Source organism: Podarcis filfolensis (genome assembly GCF_964270895.1).
Source record: "Podarcis filfolensis genome assembly, chromosome: 6".
NCBI classification, from domain to species: domain Eukaryota; kingdom Metazoa; phylum Chordata; class Lepidosauria; order Squamata; family Lacertidae; genus Podarcis; species Podarcis filfolensis.
Window position 1 is genome coordinate 55,631,837 of NC_139609.1, and position 21,361 is coordinate 55,653,197.

General features: G+C 41.0%; 1 protein-coding gene across 18 annotated transcripts in view; it reads left to right on the plus strand.

Annotated features, from left to right (window-relative positions):
- ANKS1A (ankyrin repeat and sterile alpha motif domain containing 1A) overlaps window positions 1-21,361 on the plus strand; it is a 119,193-nt gene that overhangs the window by 16,013 nt on the left and 81,819 nt on the right. For 13 of the 18 annotated variants that reach the window (XM_083617947.1, XM_083617941.1, XM_083617952.1 and 10 more), the window contains exons 2-6: window positions 5,926-6,006; window positions 7,917-8,073; window positions 9,845-9,907; window positions 20,275-20,571; window positions 21,149-21,224. In XM_083617947.1, coding sequence (XP_083474073.1) covers window positions 5,926-6,006; window positions 7,917-8,073; window positions 9,845-9,907; window positions 20,275-20,571; window positions 21,149-21,224 — 674 coding nt within the window. The remainder of the gene's footprint in view (window positions 1-5,925; window positions 6,007-7,916; window positions 8,074-9,844; window positions 9,908-20,274; window positions 20,572-21,148; window positions 21,225-21,361) is intronic. The other 5 variants (XM_083617958.1, XM_083617946.1, XM_083617948.1 and 2 more) reach the window with 1 other exon arrangement.

Genomic DNA, 21,361 nt, shown 5'->3' on the forward strand with positions numbered 1-21,361 from the left:
TAACAACGGAAGTACTAGTGTATGGGGCAAATGTGTTTTTGCCACCAATAACGTATAATTACAGTGATGTTATGTCACGGTTTGTTAAACATTTTATGTAACTTCCTGTTGCAACTCTTGAATGTCTGTCTTGAACTTGCCAACTGCCTAACTATATGAGAAGTGGTACATATCTTATGAAGGCAGCTAACGATATGATGGCTGCTGTATTTGTTTCTGACTCAATTTGTGTAATTATTGTATTGCACTACAACTTGACTATCAGTACAATTAAATGTATAAAGGTAGTCATTTATATGTTCTTCATGGACTTGGTGGAGACCCATAACTGGGTACTGTGCCATCTCTGGACCTTTGTAGGGGTGGCACTCATGCTTTACCTTTCATAGGATTGATCTCTCCACATGTTTCCAGTAGCAGAGCAAATGCTCATGTCACAGACACAACTATTGTTTGATTTGTTCAGGTAATCAATTCAACATTATTGATTGTGCATGTAATAGTTATCATGGGCATTCAAACTGGAACTGCTTATGATAGAGGAACTGTGCATTACATAGGTACTGCATCAATGTACCATGTTTCTGTAAAAATATGTTTGTAATTCAAAGCATCATAATTAAGAAACTTGTGATTGCTGCTTTTTTCAAATACAGTGTACTCTAATCTCTGTGTATTAGACATTCTCAATTTCTGATGCTAGCTACATCTTGCCTTACTATACCATACAACTATCTCTGTAGGAAAGGCTGTGCCTCCCCAGACTTGAGCTCCTAAGCGATATATTTTTTATGATTTAAACATTGTATTTTTAAATTTTAGACCGGCCTGGAACCTCATGGTGAGTAAGCACTCACATTCTGCTTGGCCAGTGCATATAGGGCATTAAAATGGCATGAATATTGATCAGGGAACTTAAACCAAGATAGTGCAGGTTCTTACAGCTCGTTTATGTATACATGATAGAATGCTTTGGAATCTTATAAATTCTGTATAAACATAGTCATGGAACAACTTCATTCCAGGGAAACTCAACCCTGGGTAAAGCACAGGAACTCCTGGAGTATCTTGCTGCTCTGAGTTTGGGGTAGTGTGGATGATGATGATGATGATGATGATGCTTTAGTCATAAAAATGACTCGCAAACACAATAACTGCAGTGTACAACCGTCACCATAGTGCTATCAGTTCTGAAGCTTTACAGAACCGTATTACCGAAAAATGGGTCTCTACCCTGAGAATTAGCCTTACAAGTACAGGCAACTCCCATTTTGTTTGAGGCATGTGCAACCGCTGACGCATGCACTATTTTTGGCCCTGGAAGGGGGCGGGGTGGGCTTATACGTACCCCGCCAACGCTCTAAATGACCCGGAACACAACCCCCATGCAAATGAGTTGCCTGCATGGGCTTTGTATTGTGTGCACTGTATACAAATTTAAAGTATTGAAAACATGCAAGTTAGTTTGCAAAACCTGTCATCAGTTGTAAGCTGCATTGTAATGCTGTTACTCGTTCAGGTATATTGTTGTTGATCTTTTATACTTATATCCAGAGGATTGTGAGCTGACGTGTGCTTACGCAGCTGGGCTTTCCTGCCACCACCTCAGATCTGCTGCAGTACCCCCAAAAAAGTATTTTCTGAGACTTGAGAGACCAAACAGGATGTGGGGTGTGGGTGGATGTACAGTTGGAGGACCTCAATGGAAATTGGACACCCCTCATCTTGTGTGAAGTGCATTCTGATTACACAAATGACTTCTTTGGCCCATCTTGTTTTTTCTTAAGTACTGTATTTAATTCTTGTCCACATAACTATGTAAATATAACAACTCTGGAAGTTTCAATACTACAAGTAACTGTTTATATGGATTATACTATTGACGATAGCTGGTTACAAAAGATACTGCTAACTGTTGACATGCATATTTAAACAAAGCCCTATACTTCTTAGATCTTTAACTTACTACATAAACATATTTTTGAATTGCAAGCTTACAGATTCCATAGCATACTTGACATAAAGGATTCACTATAATTTATGACAAAATTTCAAATTACATACAGCTACTTTACTTTGTTTAAAATAATAATAATCTTATGGTCTGCCATTCTCTTGTATCCTATGCTGAGGTGGCTAAAAGGGAACATAAAATATAAACAGGACAAAAACAGAATTAAAAAAGAACTGTGCCCAAGCCAGGGATAAAATAAAACAGGGATGTCCAACTCCCAAGAGTCTGTGATCTACTCCCAGAAAAAAAATGTGGCAGTGATTTACCCATTTTTTAGGGGGCCAGGTCAAAGTTGTTGAGCTTTTTTTTAAGGGGGGCACCGAATTTGCAGTCTTTATTTGTTAATGGGAATGCAAAAAAAACAGAGCCGGGCAACGATAACTCCATCTTCCGTTTTAGCGACCCTGTGCGAATGAATGACACAGCAAGGGGGCGGGACCGGAAATGCCTGACCAATATCCACCTGGGGGACTGACCAAGTGACCAATATCACCTGGGGATCAAGCTGTCGATCGCGGTCAACTGGTTGGACTTCCCTGAAATAAAGAACCAATTCCTATCAAGCTGCATAAATTTTTATTTGACCATGAAACACTGTTGGAAAGGTTGGGAAGATTACAGTAGGGGTCATCAATGTGGTGTCCTCCAGATGATTTGGGCTACAGCTCCTATCAGCCTCGGCTAACATGGACAGTGGTCAGGGATAATGTTGTCTGTTATTCATATACTGGTGAAGAAGAGCCCCAGATTTCTGGACTGTCTCTGCCAGCACTTTGCATGTTGAGGTTAACAGCCATGGTGAACCTAGTAGAATCCCCTAGGATATCATACACAAATGGCCATGGCATCATGCACCACGTTGTGTAGCACATCCTCTGGGAAGGTCCATACAGAGCTCCCAGCACCAATACAAGGTGTGCTGCTTTGGGGAGTACTGGCCACGTTCAGCCACTCAGGAATGCAACCTTGTCAGGGCCTTGTCTTCATATTAAGTGACTCCCAAATAGCCCAGCTACAGCAGCCTCCTGATAGACAACTGCTTTTACAAGGGGGTACTGGGTCTGGTGTTAAGCTCTGTGCCTCTCCTCATTCCCTTTGTGTCAGCTGCCTCTGCTCACGGCTTGATGGTGTGCTTATGCACAATGTAGTGGCTGTGTTTCTGCATCTGAAATTTGTCCTGCACTCAAGTGTTTCCTGAAAATGCAGGTGTCTGATTGCTCTCTTCCAATGTGATGTTGAGTTATTGGCACTATTTTATGTTTGCCTTTTAATCAATTGCACACCCACTTCGTTGCTACTACTTCCTATTCACTATGCTTTTTCAAATATAAATTATATATATTTTCAGTCTGTTTCAAAAGCAGACTGAATTTGGAGCATATTCTTTTGACAGCCCATCCTAGGACTGTATCCTTGTCCTCTGTAGTGATCTGATTTTTCCCCCCTGTTCTTGCATTCATGGAGGCAGCATACTCTGAGAAAGGTGGCTTTACTGATATTGACTTTGAAGAGTACAGTATTTTTACAGGAAAGAAAATTATCCAGACATACCACTTATTCCATTGCCAGGAGGGATGTAAACTTCACTGCTGTATAGGATCAAATTGCTTGGCTATATTCTGGTAAGGGGGAGAGATTGCTGAGAGCTGCTATAATTAAATTGGTTTTAGGATAAAATAAATGCACGCCTTCAAAACATGCTTGATTATTTTTGCAGCATTTTACTTTGTTTCTCTCTTCCTTAGAGCTATTCTTTGTAGCATGATGTGCACAAATGATCTGTCCTTTCTTTTACCTTCTATTTATATTTACGCTTTGGGTCAAATAGCTTATCTTTGTATGTTTCCATTATCTATGACCAATAGGAAAATGAGTCCCCCTACTCTAATATAATGGCTTGTAAATGTGTAGAACTACCAGTCAAATACAAGGCGTTTTTATTTCTAAGCAGTGGCTTTTGTTGAGTCGCTTCTACCTACTTAGTATCTAGGGAACCAGGATGCATTAGGATGGGAATTGTAACTCATTTCTTGTTGTAAAAGGGAAGTATTCTCCTGCTTTCCTAGAGTAGGCTTTTTTTCTTATCTGCATGGAAAGCAAGCCTCACAGAAGCACTGTGAAGTAGCTGCTAGGGATGTCATCTGAAGATGATTGTTGCTTTGCACCACTGTAGTAGAGCTTGCACAGATGGAGTGTTACTAGGAGTACAGTATCTTATGATATAGAGGTGTGTTCACTTGATGGCATACTTCAGGCTTGTGGAAAGAGCCCCCTCCCCTCTCCCACTGCCACAGATTAAATACCCAGCTTAGATTAATTGCATACTGTGTTTGTTTTGTGCTCCTTATTTCCAGAGTGCATTTTTTAAAAATAAAAAAAATCCAATTTATATGGAGAGGACGCTCGCTCCCCCGCTTTGGCAGATCTGCCTCCTACTCGGCTTGTGTTGGCAACTAATTACCTCCTTTGTTTCAAAATTCCTTGGCATCAATGTTACGTTTGAAGTGCTAAATAAATCTTGAGTTATCAAAAGCCTCTTTTCTGCTAGAAAAATGAGAGCATAATATTAGAGCATTACACATACCAAATGTTTCCTGTTCAAGACTAGAATATTAAGTGATGCTTAGGCAACAGTTCAAATTGTGTGTGACAGTGTAATTGGCAGTGAAGCTTCATTAAATGGTTACACAGTTTGAGTAATATCTGAATTAGCTTTATAATTAGGAGCTGTAGGTGCTTGTCATGTCACGTTGCCTTAAGTGTGTTGACTGTCTTTAGACTACTAGAAAATACGTTACTATTTTCCCTTATTAGCTCTGGCAATAAAATGTGCTACTTAAAGAGGTCCTTTATGCCTCCCTTCATTTTTAAGAAATAGCTCAGGCTAGACCATGGCATATTTTGGATTCTGCTCTTTACTCTTTTCTTACTACTCTTTACTTTATTTTAAAGAAAGTATTGGTGCTTTCAGTGGCAAACACATTTATAGCCAGGAAATTGGGTGCACACTCTGTAGCATTAAAAACCTCTGAAATTAAGGTTCAGTTTCCTTTAGGTTTCCTTCCAGGTGCTGCAGCGATAGATAAATGAGATTAGACAAGTATAGAAGTGCTGATCTCCTGAAAACAGGATTCAGTTAACAAATCCTGTCCTATATCTAAATCAAGATGCTTGATGGTCATGCTCCTTAATTCAAGAAGTTAGAAGAAAACATAATATTGTTTCAGCTTTATTCTTAAACTATATTCCTATGGTATTCAGCCAGCCAGCATGTTTAGGTGGGTAGAAATGTATCTAATGAACTTGTAATTTCATATTCTTCGAGAGAAACTAAGTAATATACAAAATTTCATTATTGGATAACTACAAATCTGTGGAATGATCTGCAGTCCAGTCTGCTAGCTAGATCAGCCTAGATAGGTACAAAACAGTTATTTTCTTCAGAAAATATTTTGTGAGTATTGTAAGCAAGCATTTGATGTGGGGTTAGGAGGATGTTCATGAAACCTGATTCCAAACTGTTTGGGGGCATTAAAGGGCAAATCAGCACTTTGAACTGGGCCTAGAAATGTATGGGAGCCAATGCAACCAGTACAATTTGGGGGGGCACCATGCGAGATCTTGCCTCCCAAAAGCATTTGCACAGCACCCCAAAACATGTGTTTTTGGGTGTGGTGACCATGGCCCTGAAAAAGTGTGTCTTTTCAGCTCCATGACCTTGCACGGGTCACATGACTCGCCCTGGAGCACAGACGGGGAAGACCCGCATCCTGCTTTTGGGACTCAGCATGTTGGAGGGGTATGCCATTTTATGGGAAAATCTGCAGAAACCTTGCTTCAGTCTGGCTTTACCTTTCTTTTTGCTTAACTTGATGTGTCTTATGTCTTTATGCTGTATTTTTATTTTACAGCATATGGAGAGGACCAAATGTGAACTGTGTTGACAATACCGGATATACTCCATTGCACCATGCTGCTTTGAATGGTCACAAGTAAGCTACCCATCTGTGAAATAACAATTTGGGTAATTTGGTAGTTTAAAAGTTAAAACCTATGGCAATGTATGTACCATTTCCCTATTGATCCATGTGAACTCTACCATATCTATTGATCCATGTGAATTCCACCATATCTAGCAGATAATAGATCACCAAAGTTACACCTGCTTCGAGACAGCAGTGAGCTGTACTATATTGCTGAGTTTATCACCACTGAGGCCTGAGTGGTGTTTACAGTAATTCTCAATATCAAAATGAGGGGTGGAGGAATTCACACAGGATTGGTCTGCTGAACCTCAACAAGACTGAATCAGTGGCTACTCATATCTCACATTAACTTCATCCGCTAAATGCCAGCCCATATTTCAACCCCTAAGATGCTCTGGCTTTAATTCTGAGAGTATGAAAGAGAGGGCAAGTCACAACTCTAAGGTAGCTCTAAGGAAATTGATTCATACCTTCATACTGTTGCTTCTCGTGTTCCAGATCAAATACCAAAGTAGGGTTTTTTTCAGGGGTGGGGGAGGGTGTCAGGATTCAGTTACTTTTCCTGATAAACTTTGCATATCGATTCCAGTTGGGTGAGAAACTGTTCCACAAATTGGAATTGTAATGTTTAGAGCCAATACATTTGCTTTATGTAATTTAGGTTTCCTCAAGTTTGAACTGTTAAAAACAAATAAACCATTGCTCAAATATCAATGACAATTTACCCCATAGATGCACTTTAGCAAACTCTTGAAGCCTATATCAGCATTCCTAAATACTGTTGTGCTATGCAGATTGTGTGACATCTTCATTATAGGCATATATTCTATTGCTTGCTGGAGTAGTTTATCAAAGCTGAGTTTATGGCAGACTTGAAAATTTCATCCAGTGCTTCTCAAGCCATTTTCTGAACTTTGTCATTGTAGTTCTTAACCCCTCAGAACCTTTTAGTATCTATGTTAGTTGCACTTAACTGCTTTATAGCCCCACTACGCTGCTCCACCTTTCAGCCCAATTCCTGTGCCATTCCCAGCATTAACAAACATTTTACTACCCTCTGAGGCAACTGGACTCACAGCTGTCACTTGCAACCCTCTATAGATACTTTGAGGGGGCGGGGGCCCCTCAATTTTCGCAGGGCGTTTGGGCTCTGTCCCCTGGCACCTCGTGACATCACATGTGTGATGTTGCATCAGGCCCCACCCTCATCCTCTGGAGAAGCTGACACCTCTGATTCTATAGCAGTTCCCTCCATCCTATAGCTATGGTACTTACACCTTTGTAACTAATAAGTTATTTAAGACAATTCTCCTTTAGTGCTGCCCACTTCAGTTTGAGAAACCCTGATATACCGGTATGTTTTGCTGTTAACTTGATCAGTATTGATCTGCTTACAGTAGGTTTTATGCTCTTAGTGTACATAAATTGTACAAATAAAATTCAAAATATACTAGTGAAACACCAGCCTTGTTCAAGCCATTTTGATGCAAGCATAGCTAGGTTGTGAGCATTCAGGAGTTCAGTTGCTTGGATGAGCCTTAGCTCAACTTTAGAGATTAGTACAAACCCCCCTGCACACTCATGTGTAGCTTGAGTGATTAAAATAAATTATTCCAGCCCACTTCCTCCACAATAAGCTCTACTAACTCTCTTCCAATAAGTGTGCTTTGGATTGCAGCCTTATTTTCTCTGGGTGGAAGGAACTACAAGGCTGCTTTCATTTCTGTGGTTCTAAGCATTCCGTAACTGAACACCTGAATCCAAAAATATTTTGAAAGCTGAATCTTTTTAGACTGACTTATAAAATGTATTCTCAGTCATTTTGTTTATGTATCTTAAATCAGTTTTCTTTTCATTATTGACTCTCATCTAGACTTACTCTAAATATCTCACAAGATCATTTCTCCTCCCTACAGGGATGTTGTGGAAGTTCTTTTAAGGAATGATGCATTAACCAATGTGGCCGACTGCAAAGGCTGTTATCCTCTTCATTTGGCAGCTTGGAAAGGAGATGCTGAAATAGTGAAACTACTAATACACCAGGGACCATCTCACACTAAAGTGAATGAGCAGGTCTGAATATGTTTCTTATTTTCATGCTTTTAATAACCTAATAATAATAGGATTATTCTCCAGGAGAGTGAGAATCTATGATACTCAGCATCTATGAGACTCAGATTTATTCAGGATTTATTGCATGGCAAGGAGTTAAATGTTAAATACTATCTCTATGCAGGAAAACAAATACCTGTCTTGAAAGCTGCACTTCTGGCCGGCCACCTGATTAGAAACTGTGGAAGTAAGCAGTACATGAGCTGCAACATGTGCAGGATGGAAGGATGTTAACCATTGCTTTTCTTCCATTTGCTGGGTAATTTGAAACTTGGTGTAGTTGATGTACCAGTTCCTTTCTGTGTTGGAGCCAATTAAAGTAACCTTAGTCTCCTTTAGTCATGTTTTTGTAGCTGCGCTTAGTTTGTTCTAGTACTTGTGCTTGGCAAGCTAATATTGTGAAGTTCATTATAGTAAAGCTTTCACTTATTCATTATTAACCTACTAAAGAGCAGTGATTCTACTCAAGTGGGAGGGGAATATGTACTTGCCCCAATTTTAGAAATTGCATTCTGATTGACTTGCATCTTCTTTTTAAAAAAATTGCTCCATACAACTTATATTTATCCTGGATAAGCTAGCAGAATTACAAAATTCCTATTAAAAATCCAAATTTCCTTTACACCCCCACTGAACACACAATGAAAATTATATATGTTGGTTAGTTTAGTCTGACTACTGCAGAGAATCAAGTTTTTTTCCTGTTCTAGTTTTTGTGTGGAACACTGGTCTTTGGGGTATTTGTATTCTAATACTATTGAATTATAACTGGTTGGCAAATTTTCTTCAGATTTCTTGCAACTAAGATAGCATCAAATTAAAAAGGTACTAGTGTTCAAAGAAACTGAAGTACTGGGAATGTCGTGGAGTTCTTTTTTATCAGGTGCTGTTACTGCGGCCTGGCTGGAGGTCACTCTGTACTGTGAACAGTGTGTGTGTTTTATCACTGTGGGTGAGACTTAAAGTAATTGAGGATATGCCTTTTGTAAATATTTTCACTTCCGATAGAAAGTATCACCCATGCTGAACCACACAGTGACTACTTCAGCCAGTGTGGACCACATTGGAACTAGGATGGGATGGGCAGCACACTTTGTTCACAATTAAAGATAAAATTCCATGATTGTGGGGGTTTAACGGCTATGAAGTCATGTAGCTTTCTGATGTTTCCCATAAATAGTCTATTATAGGAATACAATCTCTAGTTGAAAAGAAAGTCGGCAGTGCTGTTCAATTGCTGATTAGTAATATTCTTCATATGAAAATAGCTAAATGTGTATGTTAAAATGGCCTTTGATTATATTGTTGGCAAATCTTTTTTTAAAATTTCGGCTGGGCTCATCATGTTCTCAAGCACAGCTGTGATCATTTAGTTTGTTCCAGTCAACAGCATTTAAGTTTATAACACTGTTCACCATTCTCTAGGGTTATTGGAAGGGGCCATATGAAAGTAAATGATCTTGCAATCTGTGGCTAGCATGAGACAAAACATACAAAAAAATGTTAAACAGTGAACTATAAAAGATTGTCACGTAACGTTTGCATGCTATCTTTAAAATGATGTGCATGGTGCAGTTATTGACAGCTGGAATGGCCATTGTGATTAATTGCTTTTCATTGGAATGAAATATTGTCGTGTTCTGTCATTCCTCCCGTTCAGAGACACTCACTGCTTTGTTGCTATATCTTGCCCATTTCATCATCACGTTTTCTTTTCCTCTCCTTTTTGTAGAATGCTCTTGAGATCAAAGAACTCAAAAAGTACGGCCCCTTTGACCCCTATATCAATGCAAAGGTGTGTACTTCTCTGCCACTATTTCACTACATCATTTCTCTGCGTTGTATTTTTGTGCTTCTAGGTGCATTATCATCTCGTTGGTTGATGATGCCTACTTGTGAGGTGGGGAGGGTCATGATTGTAAATGCAAACAATTTACTGTGGAATTTATGTTAAGCAGCCTTTGATAGTCTGGATGGGGGAATTCTACTTGATATTTAGGGGGGGGGTTCCTCCCGTTCTTTGATATTCTGTAGTTGGGATGCTGGTCGGTCCCAGCCGGGATGCAGAATTTCAACAGATGATTTCACAGTGTTTCAGTATTGGCTCCCACATTTCATAAAAAAGGGATAAATAGTGAGAGTACTTGTTCCACACACCACTCTAAACCTAGATTGAGGGTCACACTGTAGAATTCCAGAATATTTCTGGTAATGGTTGACTGAGAACAACAATACCTGTGTGTATATGTATCCTTTCTTGCTTCACTGGTTGCATTGTGGCATCTAACTGTTGCTTTGTCTCAGTCTTGCCTATATCTCACCCTTGCTTCTAGCAGTTCCTCATTTATAAAGTACAAGCATAATTTATGAAACAAAACTTTTGAGAATCATTGAAGGAGATCTGAGGTTACTGCATATGCAGTCCAGTAGTAGATTTTGAACCACACTATTTAATTGACTTTAATCAAGCTCCAAAGAAATAATATAAAGCAGTCTATTTTGTTTTTTAATACCAGGGTGACTGAGCTCTTCTGTTATACCTACTCAACTACTGTTAAGGGCCATCTAAAACCTTACTGTGCTTCATCTGCATGGCTTTACATACACTAAAATTTGATGGTTTGAAATTAATAGGAAGGCACTTTTGCAAGTAGATTCCTATTACAGGAAATGTGGGATGTAAACTATGCACCAGAGCTTTTAATACAGTATGACCCAATCATTAGTATAGTAAATGACCTACTGTGATAGGAATAATAATGCATAAGTTCTGGTGATTGCATCACTAAATTGCTTGCTTGGACTTTGCCCCTGCCAAGTACCATTGAGGATTTGGGGGCATTGTGGTTCTTCAGAAACTGTGCTCCCCACTTCCTTGCCACTCATAAAGATTGTATATCACACTCTATGATACATGTAACAGCCTTTATTATGGGATCATGAAGAACATGGTGGCCAATATTTGCATCAGCCAGTTGGTTTTCCTGGTGCTCCTGCTCCTGTGGGAATTGTCTACAAACAGAGGAAGAAGGGAGGCATTATTTTTTTTTGCTAGTTTCCCAGTGTCCTGACTAGAGGGTTGGGAAACCATCTAGAAGAAATGTTGAGAGGGCTTGGACTGCATGAAGGAGGGGAATTTTGTAAAATCTGCTTTCCCTCCATTAGTGGATGTTGCCTTCTGGATCAAAAGCTTTTCTTCTTCTGCAGGGGCAGCATTTGGATACAATCCCGGTATTTTAAATAATTAAGGAAGAAGATCAATGGATTTAAACCAACTTTTCTCTTTGGTGATTCATATATTTGGTTACTCAAATAATTAAAATTGGTTTGCAACTAAATAGAGCACTGGGTTGCATCCAACAACGTTGTTTCATTAGCTCATGGAGTTCTACTTGTGCAACTTTCTCTCCTCCTCTTTCCCCATATGCCCTCAACCCTCCAGAGCAGATTTGAAGGGATGCAAGAGGAGAGGAGAAGGAGGGGCAGTTCTGTTGCGCAAGTGGAAGTCCAGAACAACTTTATTTGATACAACCCATTTACACTATCCAGGAGTGTAATCCAAAATATTTGGTCATACAGCCTATGCACCTTTTGCACCACAAAACATAAATCTATGTAGAACAAAGAGGCAATTGTGGAATTGAATTTTGTTTTGGCTCTCTGGACACATGCAAGAACACAAAGCAAGATCATTTACTTGAAGTCTAGCACTAGGAGCCAAAGAATCATGAAACTGATCCCTTGAGTTTGAGAAGGCTTTAGGCTCTCCCCCCGCCCCCGAAGTTGCAATTTTGATATGTTGAGGGAATTTTAACAACAACAGCAATGTCAAAATCCACAAGGCTAACGTAAGTCTCATGTGACGCAAGTCTCCATGGCTTTCAGATGGAAGGACTTGTGGTTACTGAATAGCTGCTTTTCTCCATTAAATGGAAAGTAAATGCCCATGCTGTTTATGGAGTCACAAATTTTCACAACTTGCCATGAAAATATGATGCATTTTATTTGTTTGCTTGTTCTTTTTATATCATGCCCTCCCTCCCATTTGGAGTACAGGGCAGCTTCATATTAGAAATCATTAAATATCCATCTAAGATAAGTGATAGTCATAAAACCATTACATAAGATACAGAAAAGCAACAGTGCAAATGCTAAAGGGACCACATATGAAATATGAAACAAAGCCTGGGGTGAACAATGTTTTGACTTTATATATACAGTAAATATTCACAGTGGGAGCAGACAAAATATCCTCTGGAAAGAAGTTCCATAAATTGGCTTGTGAGAGTATTTTTGCAAAGCCACACTCACCTGATATCAGGTGTGCGGCAGGCAAAAGACATAGCTGGACCAAAAAGGGGTTTGCAGGCACCACTTATAGGGCACTAAGCTCAGGACTTTGAAATTGCTGTGTGGCTCTTCACAACTATCAGCTGATGTCAATGCCTGCAGAGTCATGAGCAGTGTTTTGAAGCTCCAGTGATCAGTTGATTGTTGGGGCTTCAAAGCACCACAGACAGACCTCTACAAGCCATGTTGGTGAAAACTGGTCACCTCGTCATAATGATGTGAGTTGATTGACAGGTGAACAGCCCCACCCACCTGTCAAATATTACTTGTAGGGGGTTGAGGAGATGAAGATTTGGTCCACTGGCTGGATCCAGTTCCCCACCGCTAGTTAATAGATAGATCCAGCTTCCATGAATTGAACACTTAAAAAGGCATCTAAAAGTTCCGTCTCACCATATGTTATACTGGTTAATTCCATAATTATATATTGTGCATAATTCTATTTCCTTTGTCAGCCCTGAACCCGTTATTAGCGAATTTTATTGGATGACCACAAATTTTGGTACTGTGAGAAATGGGCAGGTTTCTTTGAATCCAGTTTCTCCATGCCATAACTTTACTCATCTATATCATGTTCCACCTCAGTCATTTTTACTCCATACTGAAAAGTCCTTAACACACAATGTACAGAAACTTTACTTACATGAAGTTTTTATTTTATAATGGGGAAATGAATCTCTTGGGGGGGGTGGGAATTCTAAAGTATTCAATTCTAAAGTGTAACAATTTACTTTTGATGTTTGTGCAATCATTTCTACATTTTAAAAATGAGGTGTAGTGGGACAAATTTTCCAGATAGAGGGGAGGAAATTGCAAATAGTTTCAGGCAAGGGTAGTGTTTGTGGTAAGGGCAGATGTATTGAGTATTCACATATGCGGGCTACTCTGAGTCAAATATGCTTATGCCTATGAAACAGAGGCAGTACGCCTCTGAATACCATATACTGGGAATTGCAGATGAGCAGAGCACTGTTAATGCTCATGTGCTGCTTACAGGCTTCAAAAAGGCATCTGGCTGGTCACTGTGAAAACAGGATGCTGGACTAGATGGGATATTGGCCTGATGCAGCAGGCTCTTCTTAGGTTCTTACATAACTTTGCATTCCTATGACTTAGTGAACTTTTAGACATAATCAAATTTTAATAAGGTCTTAATGTGCTTTTAAAATCAAGTGACATTTCAAACCTAATCTAGGTCTCTTTAACATGTATAATAAATTAGGAAATTTTAAATAGTAATTTCATTTCTCTATCACAAATATCCTTTGTTAAGCATTCTGTAGGAGCAGAAAAAACCCTAAAACTATAAAAGTCTATTATAAACCTGCACAGAATGCATACAGAAACATTAGAAATATACCATTTTGTATGCCCATCAGTAGTGCTTTCAGCTGTACAGTAGGTTGTCATACAGTGAAAGCTTGCTTCAGTCAGGTTGATTTTCTTCTTCTTGCTTTTTGCTTCCTTCTGGTGGGACTTGCAACAAGTCCATTCATATGTCAAGGAGAAAAAACTTCAAAACCTATTTCCTCCATTTGAAAAAATACTTCAGAGACTTATTTTGATCCTCTCCACATACACGATGTAATGTTCGATATTGAATGTTATAAAGTACAGTGGTACCTCCGGTTACATACGCTTCAGGTTACAGACTCTGCTAACCCAGAAATATTACCTCAGGTTAAGAACTTTGCTTCAGGATGAGAACAGAAATCGTGCTCTGGTGGCACGGCGGCAGTGGGGAGCCCCATTAGCTAAAGTGGTGCTTCAAGTTAAGAACAGTTTCAGGTTAAGAACGGACCTCTGGAACGAATTAAGTACTTAACCCGAGGTACCACTGTACAAATGTAGGCCCCTGACAAATAAAGGGTTGTGTCTTTTTTTCCTTTGCTCCAGTCTGCTATATGGCAAGCCACTGCCTTTTTACATGTGAATCCCTTGGTACGGGTTTGGGGGGGTGGGACTGGAACAGGGCAAGAAGCAGAGCAAACATTATTACCCCCCCCCCAGTTTTCCCCTTCCCTTTTCATCCCCAACCCACACTTCCTTGTCCCAGTGCAAGTAAGGAGAACCTGCTTGTGTATGCCTATGACTTGTAGGATTAATAATTATGATCTTAAATCAGATGCATTTGATATCTGGAGGTTGCCAGTCAACATTACATTGCTTTCAGTGGAGTGCACACTTGAATGTGCATTGGATGGGCATTCAATTTATTTATTTCTGATCTAGCAAGGGAAATGTATGTTGAAACAAATTTTCTCATGTGTCAGTCTAAGTGCACCTTGCATCATGAACTTTGTGGCTGCCTGTTACAGCCCATTGCTCAAGCCAGAAGTGGTCTGTTTGGCATGTCTCCAGAGTTGGGCTCCAATAATACATACTCTCTCCCAACTGCTATACCTGTCAGGCCCAAGGAAAACAACCCACATGGCACAATGGCTTGTGTGCATGCTATCTGCTGCCAGTAATCAGAGGCAGTATAAAGGGAGCATGTATGCACAGTCCTGACCTGGCAGGTGAGTGGGGGAGATAATTTTAAAGAATAAGTTACCCATCTATATATCTTTAGTGTGTTGGTGTTTTAATATGTAGAGAAGCTACTTCAGATCTCTCCTTTCTTGCTGCTCAGTGTGTTCACTTGTTGTATATGTCTCATTTGAAAATAGCGAGACTGATCTCTAGATTTTTTTACAATATGATAGAATGGTTTTTTTAAAGACTTGCAAACATTTACTCTTAATACTACTCTTAATACTGACTATTTACTACAGTCAAAGGTTTTAGCAGGTTCCTTAAAGGCAGAAAATCTGAATGTATTAAATTCTGTATTCAGGCTTTCCAGAACTCATAGGGGTCAAAGCTTATTATCTGCTGCAAGGAACACAGTCCTTTACATAAATTCTCTAATTTCCAGCAGCATTAATGCTTGAAATGATTATTCACCCTCATTTCTCCAAGGATAGGAAGCTGCAAATAGAGAAAGCCTCAGGAAAGGGAAGAACTAACTCTCCAAGGTTTCATGCAGTGGCCTGGGATAAGGTGGGGGTAGAGATCAGGCTCATAACTTGATCTTGCAAGAAGCACACAGGCAGTAGCAGCCAGAAGGTAGAGAAAGAGGAGCATTATATTGTTGATAAAATGCATGAACAGTTCACCTCAGTAGGGCTATTGAAGAGGATGCAACAGTGCATGAAATGTTGGGGTTCCAGTACTCCAGGATCTGCAGTGCTAAAGAGCCTTTCTTTGCCCTGTTATCAGTGGAGACATTCATGTCCATAACAATAAATAAACAGGATTTATCTATACATGTTATATACATTTTCAGCTGACTAGTTTATATACCATTAATATGAACGACAGTGACTCTAGATGTGAGCTGATATCAGTAATAGTTAACTAAACTAGATGTCTAGCAGGAGATTGTAGAGATGTAGTCATCCTCAGGGCATGTAATTTTAGAGGGTTAAACTTAATTTTTTCAAATTTCTTCGGGGGGGGGGGTCTTAAAAATATGTTTGTGATTGGAAAACATTTAGCTTGGTAAGTATGTTTGATGAAGAAGCACATGAACTGCTTTTGGAAAACCAAACCTTTTTAATTTTACCTTCTTAAAATGATAGTGCTTTATTGTTTTTATGCTGTATTTTTGTATACTGCTTTGCAATTCTTAAATATTAACTGGTGTTGAAATACTTTTTAATAAATAGATACATTCAAATGAAAGACATTCCCCAACCTTTTACTTTTATGGGGAGCAGGTACAGGAAGAACTTGCTTTTGGCTTCTCAGGCAATCGGGAATATACTAGAGCCATCATTTTTTCGCAGCTCTTTAGAAGAAATTTCTAAAGTTCTTTGAACCTGAGGCTCTCTGACATGAGAAGATAATGCTTTAACTCCATCCGAAAAATTACCGTATTTTTCGTCCCATAGGAAGCTCCGTCCCATAAGACGCACCTAGTTTTTTTGGGGGGAAATAAAGGAAATTTTTTTTCCTTTATTCCCCCCCCCCAAAAGCAGGTCGGAGAAACCGAACCAGGTCGAGGAACAGCGGGATGGTGGCGCTGCGCCTCCCTGCTGTCCCCCGAGCTTGTGGGGCTGGCCGATGTCTGCCCAGCGTGAGGGGGCTCTGATTCAGGGCGTCCCGCCCGCCGGGTGGCAGGCTGCTATCCGCAGCGTGGGGAGCCCTGCGGGGAACTCCTGCAGGGCTCCCCACACTGCGGATGTCTGTCCGGCGCGCGGGGCGCTCTGCTTCAGGGCGCCTCGCCTGCCGGGCGGCAGGCTGCTATCCGCAGCGTGGGGAGCCCTGCGGGGAACTCCTGCAGGGCTCCCCACGCTGCAGATGTCTGTCCGGCGCACGGGGCGCTCTGCTTCAGGGCGCCCTGCCCGCCAGGCGGCAGGCTGCTATCCGCAGCGTGGGGAGCCCTGCGGGGAACTCCTGCAGGGCTCCCCACACTGTGGATGTGTTCCCGAAGCACTGTGCGCTCTGCTTTCAGGGCGCCCGACGCTCCGGGAAGCAGGCTGCTATCTGCAGCCTAGACATCCCTGCGGGACCTCCCGTAGGGCTGCCTAGGCTGCGGATGTCTTCCTGAAGCCTGGAGAGTGAGAGGGGTCAGTGCGCACCGACCCCTCTTGCTCTCCAAGCTTCAGCGAAAGCCTGCATTCGCCCCATAGGACGCACCCAGATTTCCCCTTCATTTTTGGAGGGGAAAAAGTGCGTCCTATAGGGCGAAAAATACGGTATTCAGTTTTCTGCATTAATCAGCTCTAGCTGATCTGTGAGGCTGAAAGTTAAGTGTCCTTATGGTTTTGGGGTGTGAGGAAATCAGTGACTTAAGATTAGCCTCTTAAGGAGTGGTAACTTCATATTTATTATAAAAATTCCTTCAGAACCAGATGCTGAGCTGGAGTGGAAAACATAATATAGCCGCTTTCCAGAGGCTTAAAAATCTAATGGGAGCTCCTTTGTAAATTAAAAATTCTTATGTGCATCTCAGATGCACCTATATTCTCATATTGTTTATATGCAAATTTAAATGTAAATCGTCTATTGATTAAAAACAGATTACAATAGGATAATGTAGCTGCCTTAAATATTAATCATACACACCTTCTTTTCTTAGTATCTTCTTGTCTCTTCAATTAATATTAACGTTAACCAGATATTAACAGGGGCATGGAGGGGAAAGACTACAACCACCTCTACGTAATACTAGATGCTGTAAAGTATGCAGAGTAGGATGAAGCCAGCACTTTTGATTTATTTTCCTGATGTTGTTGACTCCTATGGCACATAATATATGATTCATATGTAATGTTCTGTCAAAATACATCAAGATTCTTTGGTATCTGCTCTTAAGTGCTACATCTTAATTATAAACCCTGAGCCATATGCCCTCTCTCTTTATTCCTTGTGAATTTCTGTGCTTGCTCTTAATGTTGCATTACCTCATCTAGTTTCACCTTTGCTATAAATCTCTCTCCCACCACCAGCAATTCCTCAGCTTGGGCTGTTACTTTGCAATTCATGAGCACTTGTACTCACCCCCGCCCCCAGTTTTTCAGAGTTTTTGCATACGTGTCACTGTTCATATTAATTTCCTTTTTGTTTGCAGCATGCTATTAAACGAGCTCCTGAATGTAGATCTGAGCTTCTTTCTACTTAGCCATTTTTGCCATGCTTTCATGTGGTCCAACATACTACAGCAAAACATAGCATGCAGGATTAAACTACGAAGTACTCTATATTACACCTTGTCCAGTGCAAAACTGCCCAGCTTTCAAAATTCTAGCATTAGTGTATTTTTGTTAAATCGGAGCATTTCTGATAGAAGCAAGCTCAGGTTAACCCACTCAGTTCAGCTAGTTACATACATAGTTTATGTATCTAAGTTTCTCAACCCTCCTTCAGTAGTGCCTTCATCTAAATACGAACTAAGATCTGAAGAGTTGCTTAGACTCCTGCAAAGCAGCTTGGCCTAGACTAGTGACATTTTTGACTGCTGGCTTCCTCATACCATATCTGGATAGCTCAGTTGGTTAGAGCATGGTGCTGATGATGCCAAGGTTTCAGGTTCGATCCCTATATAGGATAGTTGCATATTCCTGCATTGCAGGGAGTTGGACTACTTGATCCTCAGGGTCCCTTCCAACTCCACAATTCTATGATACCACAAACTGACTACAGTATTTGAAGCTTCCTCTTGTTTCAAGAAGCAGTTGTGGCATAGAGGCCTACTGCTCAAGAGAAGTCTGACTTACAGAACTAGTTTCATAGTTCTTTGGATCACAACAAGCTTCTTTTGCTAAAAAGAAGAAGTAGTAGTAAGGACTCTCCTCCTGAAGAGAGGGGAGTGGTTGTGGGCGGGAGCCCGAGCCCCGCCTCTAGCAGGGGGCGTTAGCCCCCTGCCTCCCACTCACCTGGCTGGTGCCCACGCCCATCGGCAGGCACCCAACCAGGTGCCTCCGAGGGGGCGTGTACAGCAGCCTTAATACTGCGGCGCCAGCCCCTCCTCGGCCTCTTCGTCGTCCCGTCGCGATTCACCCACCCTCCACTCCCTTTGAGCTCAGGGTCTTAGTTTTCCTTGGCCTTGCTATGGACCTTAGGTTGGTCGCCCTGGTTGTCCGGGGGGCCTGGTAGGAATTTTTCCATTTGGCATTAGGCTTTTTGGTTTTTTCGCCTACCTCGTAGCAATCGTCACAACTTTCGTGGTATTGGTGGGTAGGTTAGGCATTGGAATAATGTGTCGTGGTGTCAAAGGGCTAGGTGTGGCCATCGCCTATGCCTTCAATTTTTGGGTATTCTGTTAAAGGAATCTGGCGGTCGTGTATTCTGTTCGATGCCTGCTTGGCGGGAGGCCATGGCACGACCCTCGGTGACATCAGGGGAGAGCCTATAGTTGGATTAGCATCAACAGGCTCCGCCTACTGGTGAATAAACCCCCCTTGTTTCAGACTCACCCCTCTCTGAGGGGGTGGAGTCAGCGGACGTAATCCAATGCCTAAGCCAATACCTTTTCACTTGCTGTAATCAATAAAGTTGTGGCCTTTTCTTGCCCATTAACCTTATATCACGTGTCCTCGTGTATTCATTCCACTTTGGGGGGGGGATCGGGTCCTCGAACCACAATACAAGATTAATTAACAGCAGGCAAGTTCTGTAGACTTTTATAAACAAAAGTACAGTGGTACCTTGGGTTACAGACGCTCTAGGTTACTCATTTTCGGATTGCGCACCGTGCTGAACCCGGAAGTACCGGAACGGGTTACTTCCGGGTTTTGGCTCTCATGCATGCGCAGAAGCACTAAATCACACTTTGCGCATGCACAGAAGCGCCGAATCGCAACCAGTGCGTGCACAGACACGGCGCTGCGGGTTGCGAACATGCCTCCCGCATGGATCACCTTCGCAACCCGAGGTTCCACTGTATAAGCAAGGGAACTTGCAGCCATTGCATTGTGCATTAAAATTGTCCTTTTTGAAATCTGGATAAATACGCAAAGTTGACACACTTTGATTGCAACATTGATGAAGTAAATATAAATACTAGGGGAGAATTATGGAAGTATTACTATTTCTCTCACAATGAACTATTGGGCTGTGCACAGTTGACTTCTATCTTGCCAGATGCCTGTATTGCTTCATTCTTTTATCAATGTGGTACTGCATAAACCTTAGGAAAGAATTTGATCAAACCATTTTATTATAGTTATATTTAAATCAATGACTGCCTATGAGTTGGTATTTTAGAGATGGTAACATTCTCTCTTAATCCGAGTCCTAATGGTTTTTGTATTTGTGTAATCTCAGAATAACGACAATGAGACGGCCCTGCACTGTGCAGCTCAGTATGGCCATACAGAAGTGGTGAAGGTTCTTCTGGAGGAGTTGACTGACCCTACTATGCGCAATAACAAGTTTGAGACTCCTCTTGACTTGGCTGCACTCTACGGGAGATTAGAAGTTGTGAAAATGTTGCTCAATGCTCATCCCAATCTTTTAAGCTGCAATACTAAGAAACACACACCTTTGCATCTGGCTGCTAGGAATGGCCATAAAGCTGTAGTTCATGTTCTCCTGGATGCTGGCATGGATAACAACTACCAGGTACTTTGTTTGGGAGTTTTGTGAATTTAATATTGAAGTAATGTTCTGGGTATCGGATATTGGCATTAACTCTCTTGGGAGAGGTACTCAGTTAAATGAAACCTAATCAGAGCTCTCCTTTGGAAATGCCTTGAGGATTACAGGGGTTGACCCGCAGGTTCAGCTCCAGACTGCTGTGATCTCTCTGGCAAGCATGCCCCCATAGCAAGTTTACAGAAGCGGCTACATTTTCAACTAATTTCCCAACCTTTCTGTGTTACTGCTCCTTTCACAAAGGGAAACACACAAGATTCTTAAGACTGAATTAGAGGTGAAGTAGCTTCTGGTGTGGATTAGAGGTTAAGTAGTTTCTGATTGATGTGGTTCAAAGTGATTACTCGTAATTTTGAAGAAGCTGCCTTAAACACTAGAATCTCAGTACTGGTAAAGAAGCTTGGGGGATTTTTTTTCTAGTTGTGGATGAGCTGTAGCAGCTGGCTTTTGTTTGTGAAATGAGTCCTTGCGTATGTGCAAGTATTGCCTTCAATGTTCTCTGATTGCATTCACAACTTGGATTCATGCTGTGTTTGATTTACAGACGGAAAAAGGCAGTGCTTTGCACGAAGCTGCTTTATTTGGCAAAACAGATGTAGTACAGATACTGCTAGCTGCGGGTGAGAATCTTTCTGCTAAAATGATGTATCAGTTGTACTGTGATCTTTAGACTGTAGTGAATGTTTGAGGAATATTTTTTTTCTTTCATGGCAGACATCCTGCAATATAAGCTGTATTTAGGCCTCTGAAGGTCTTT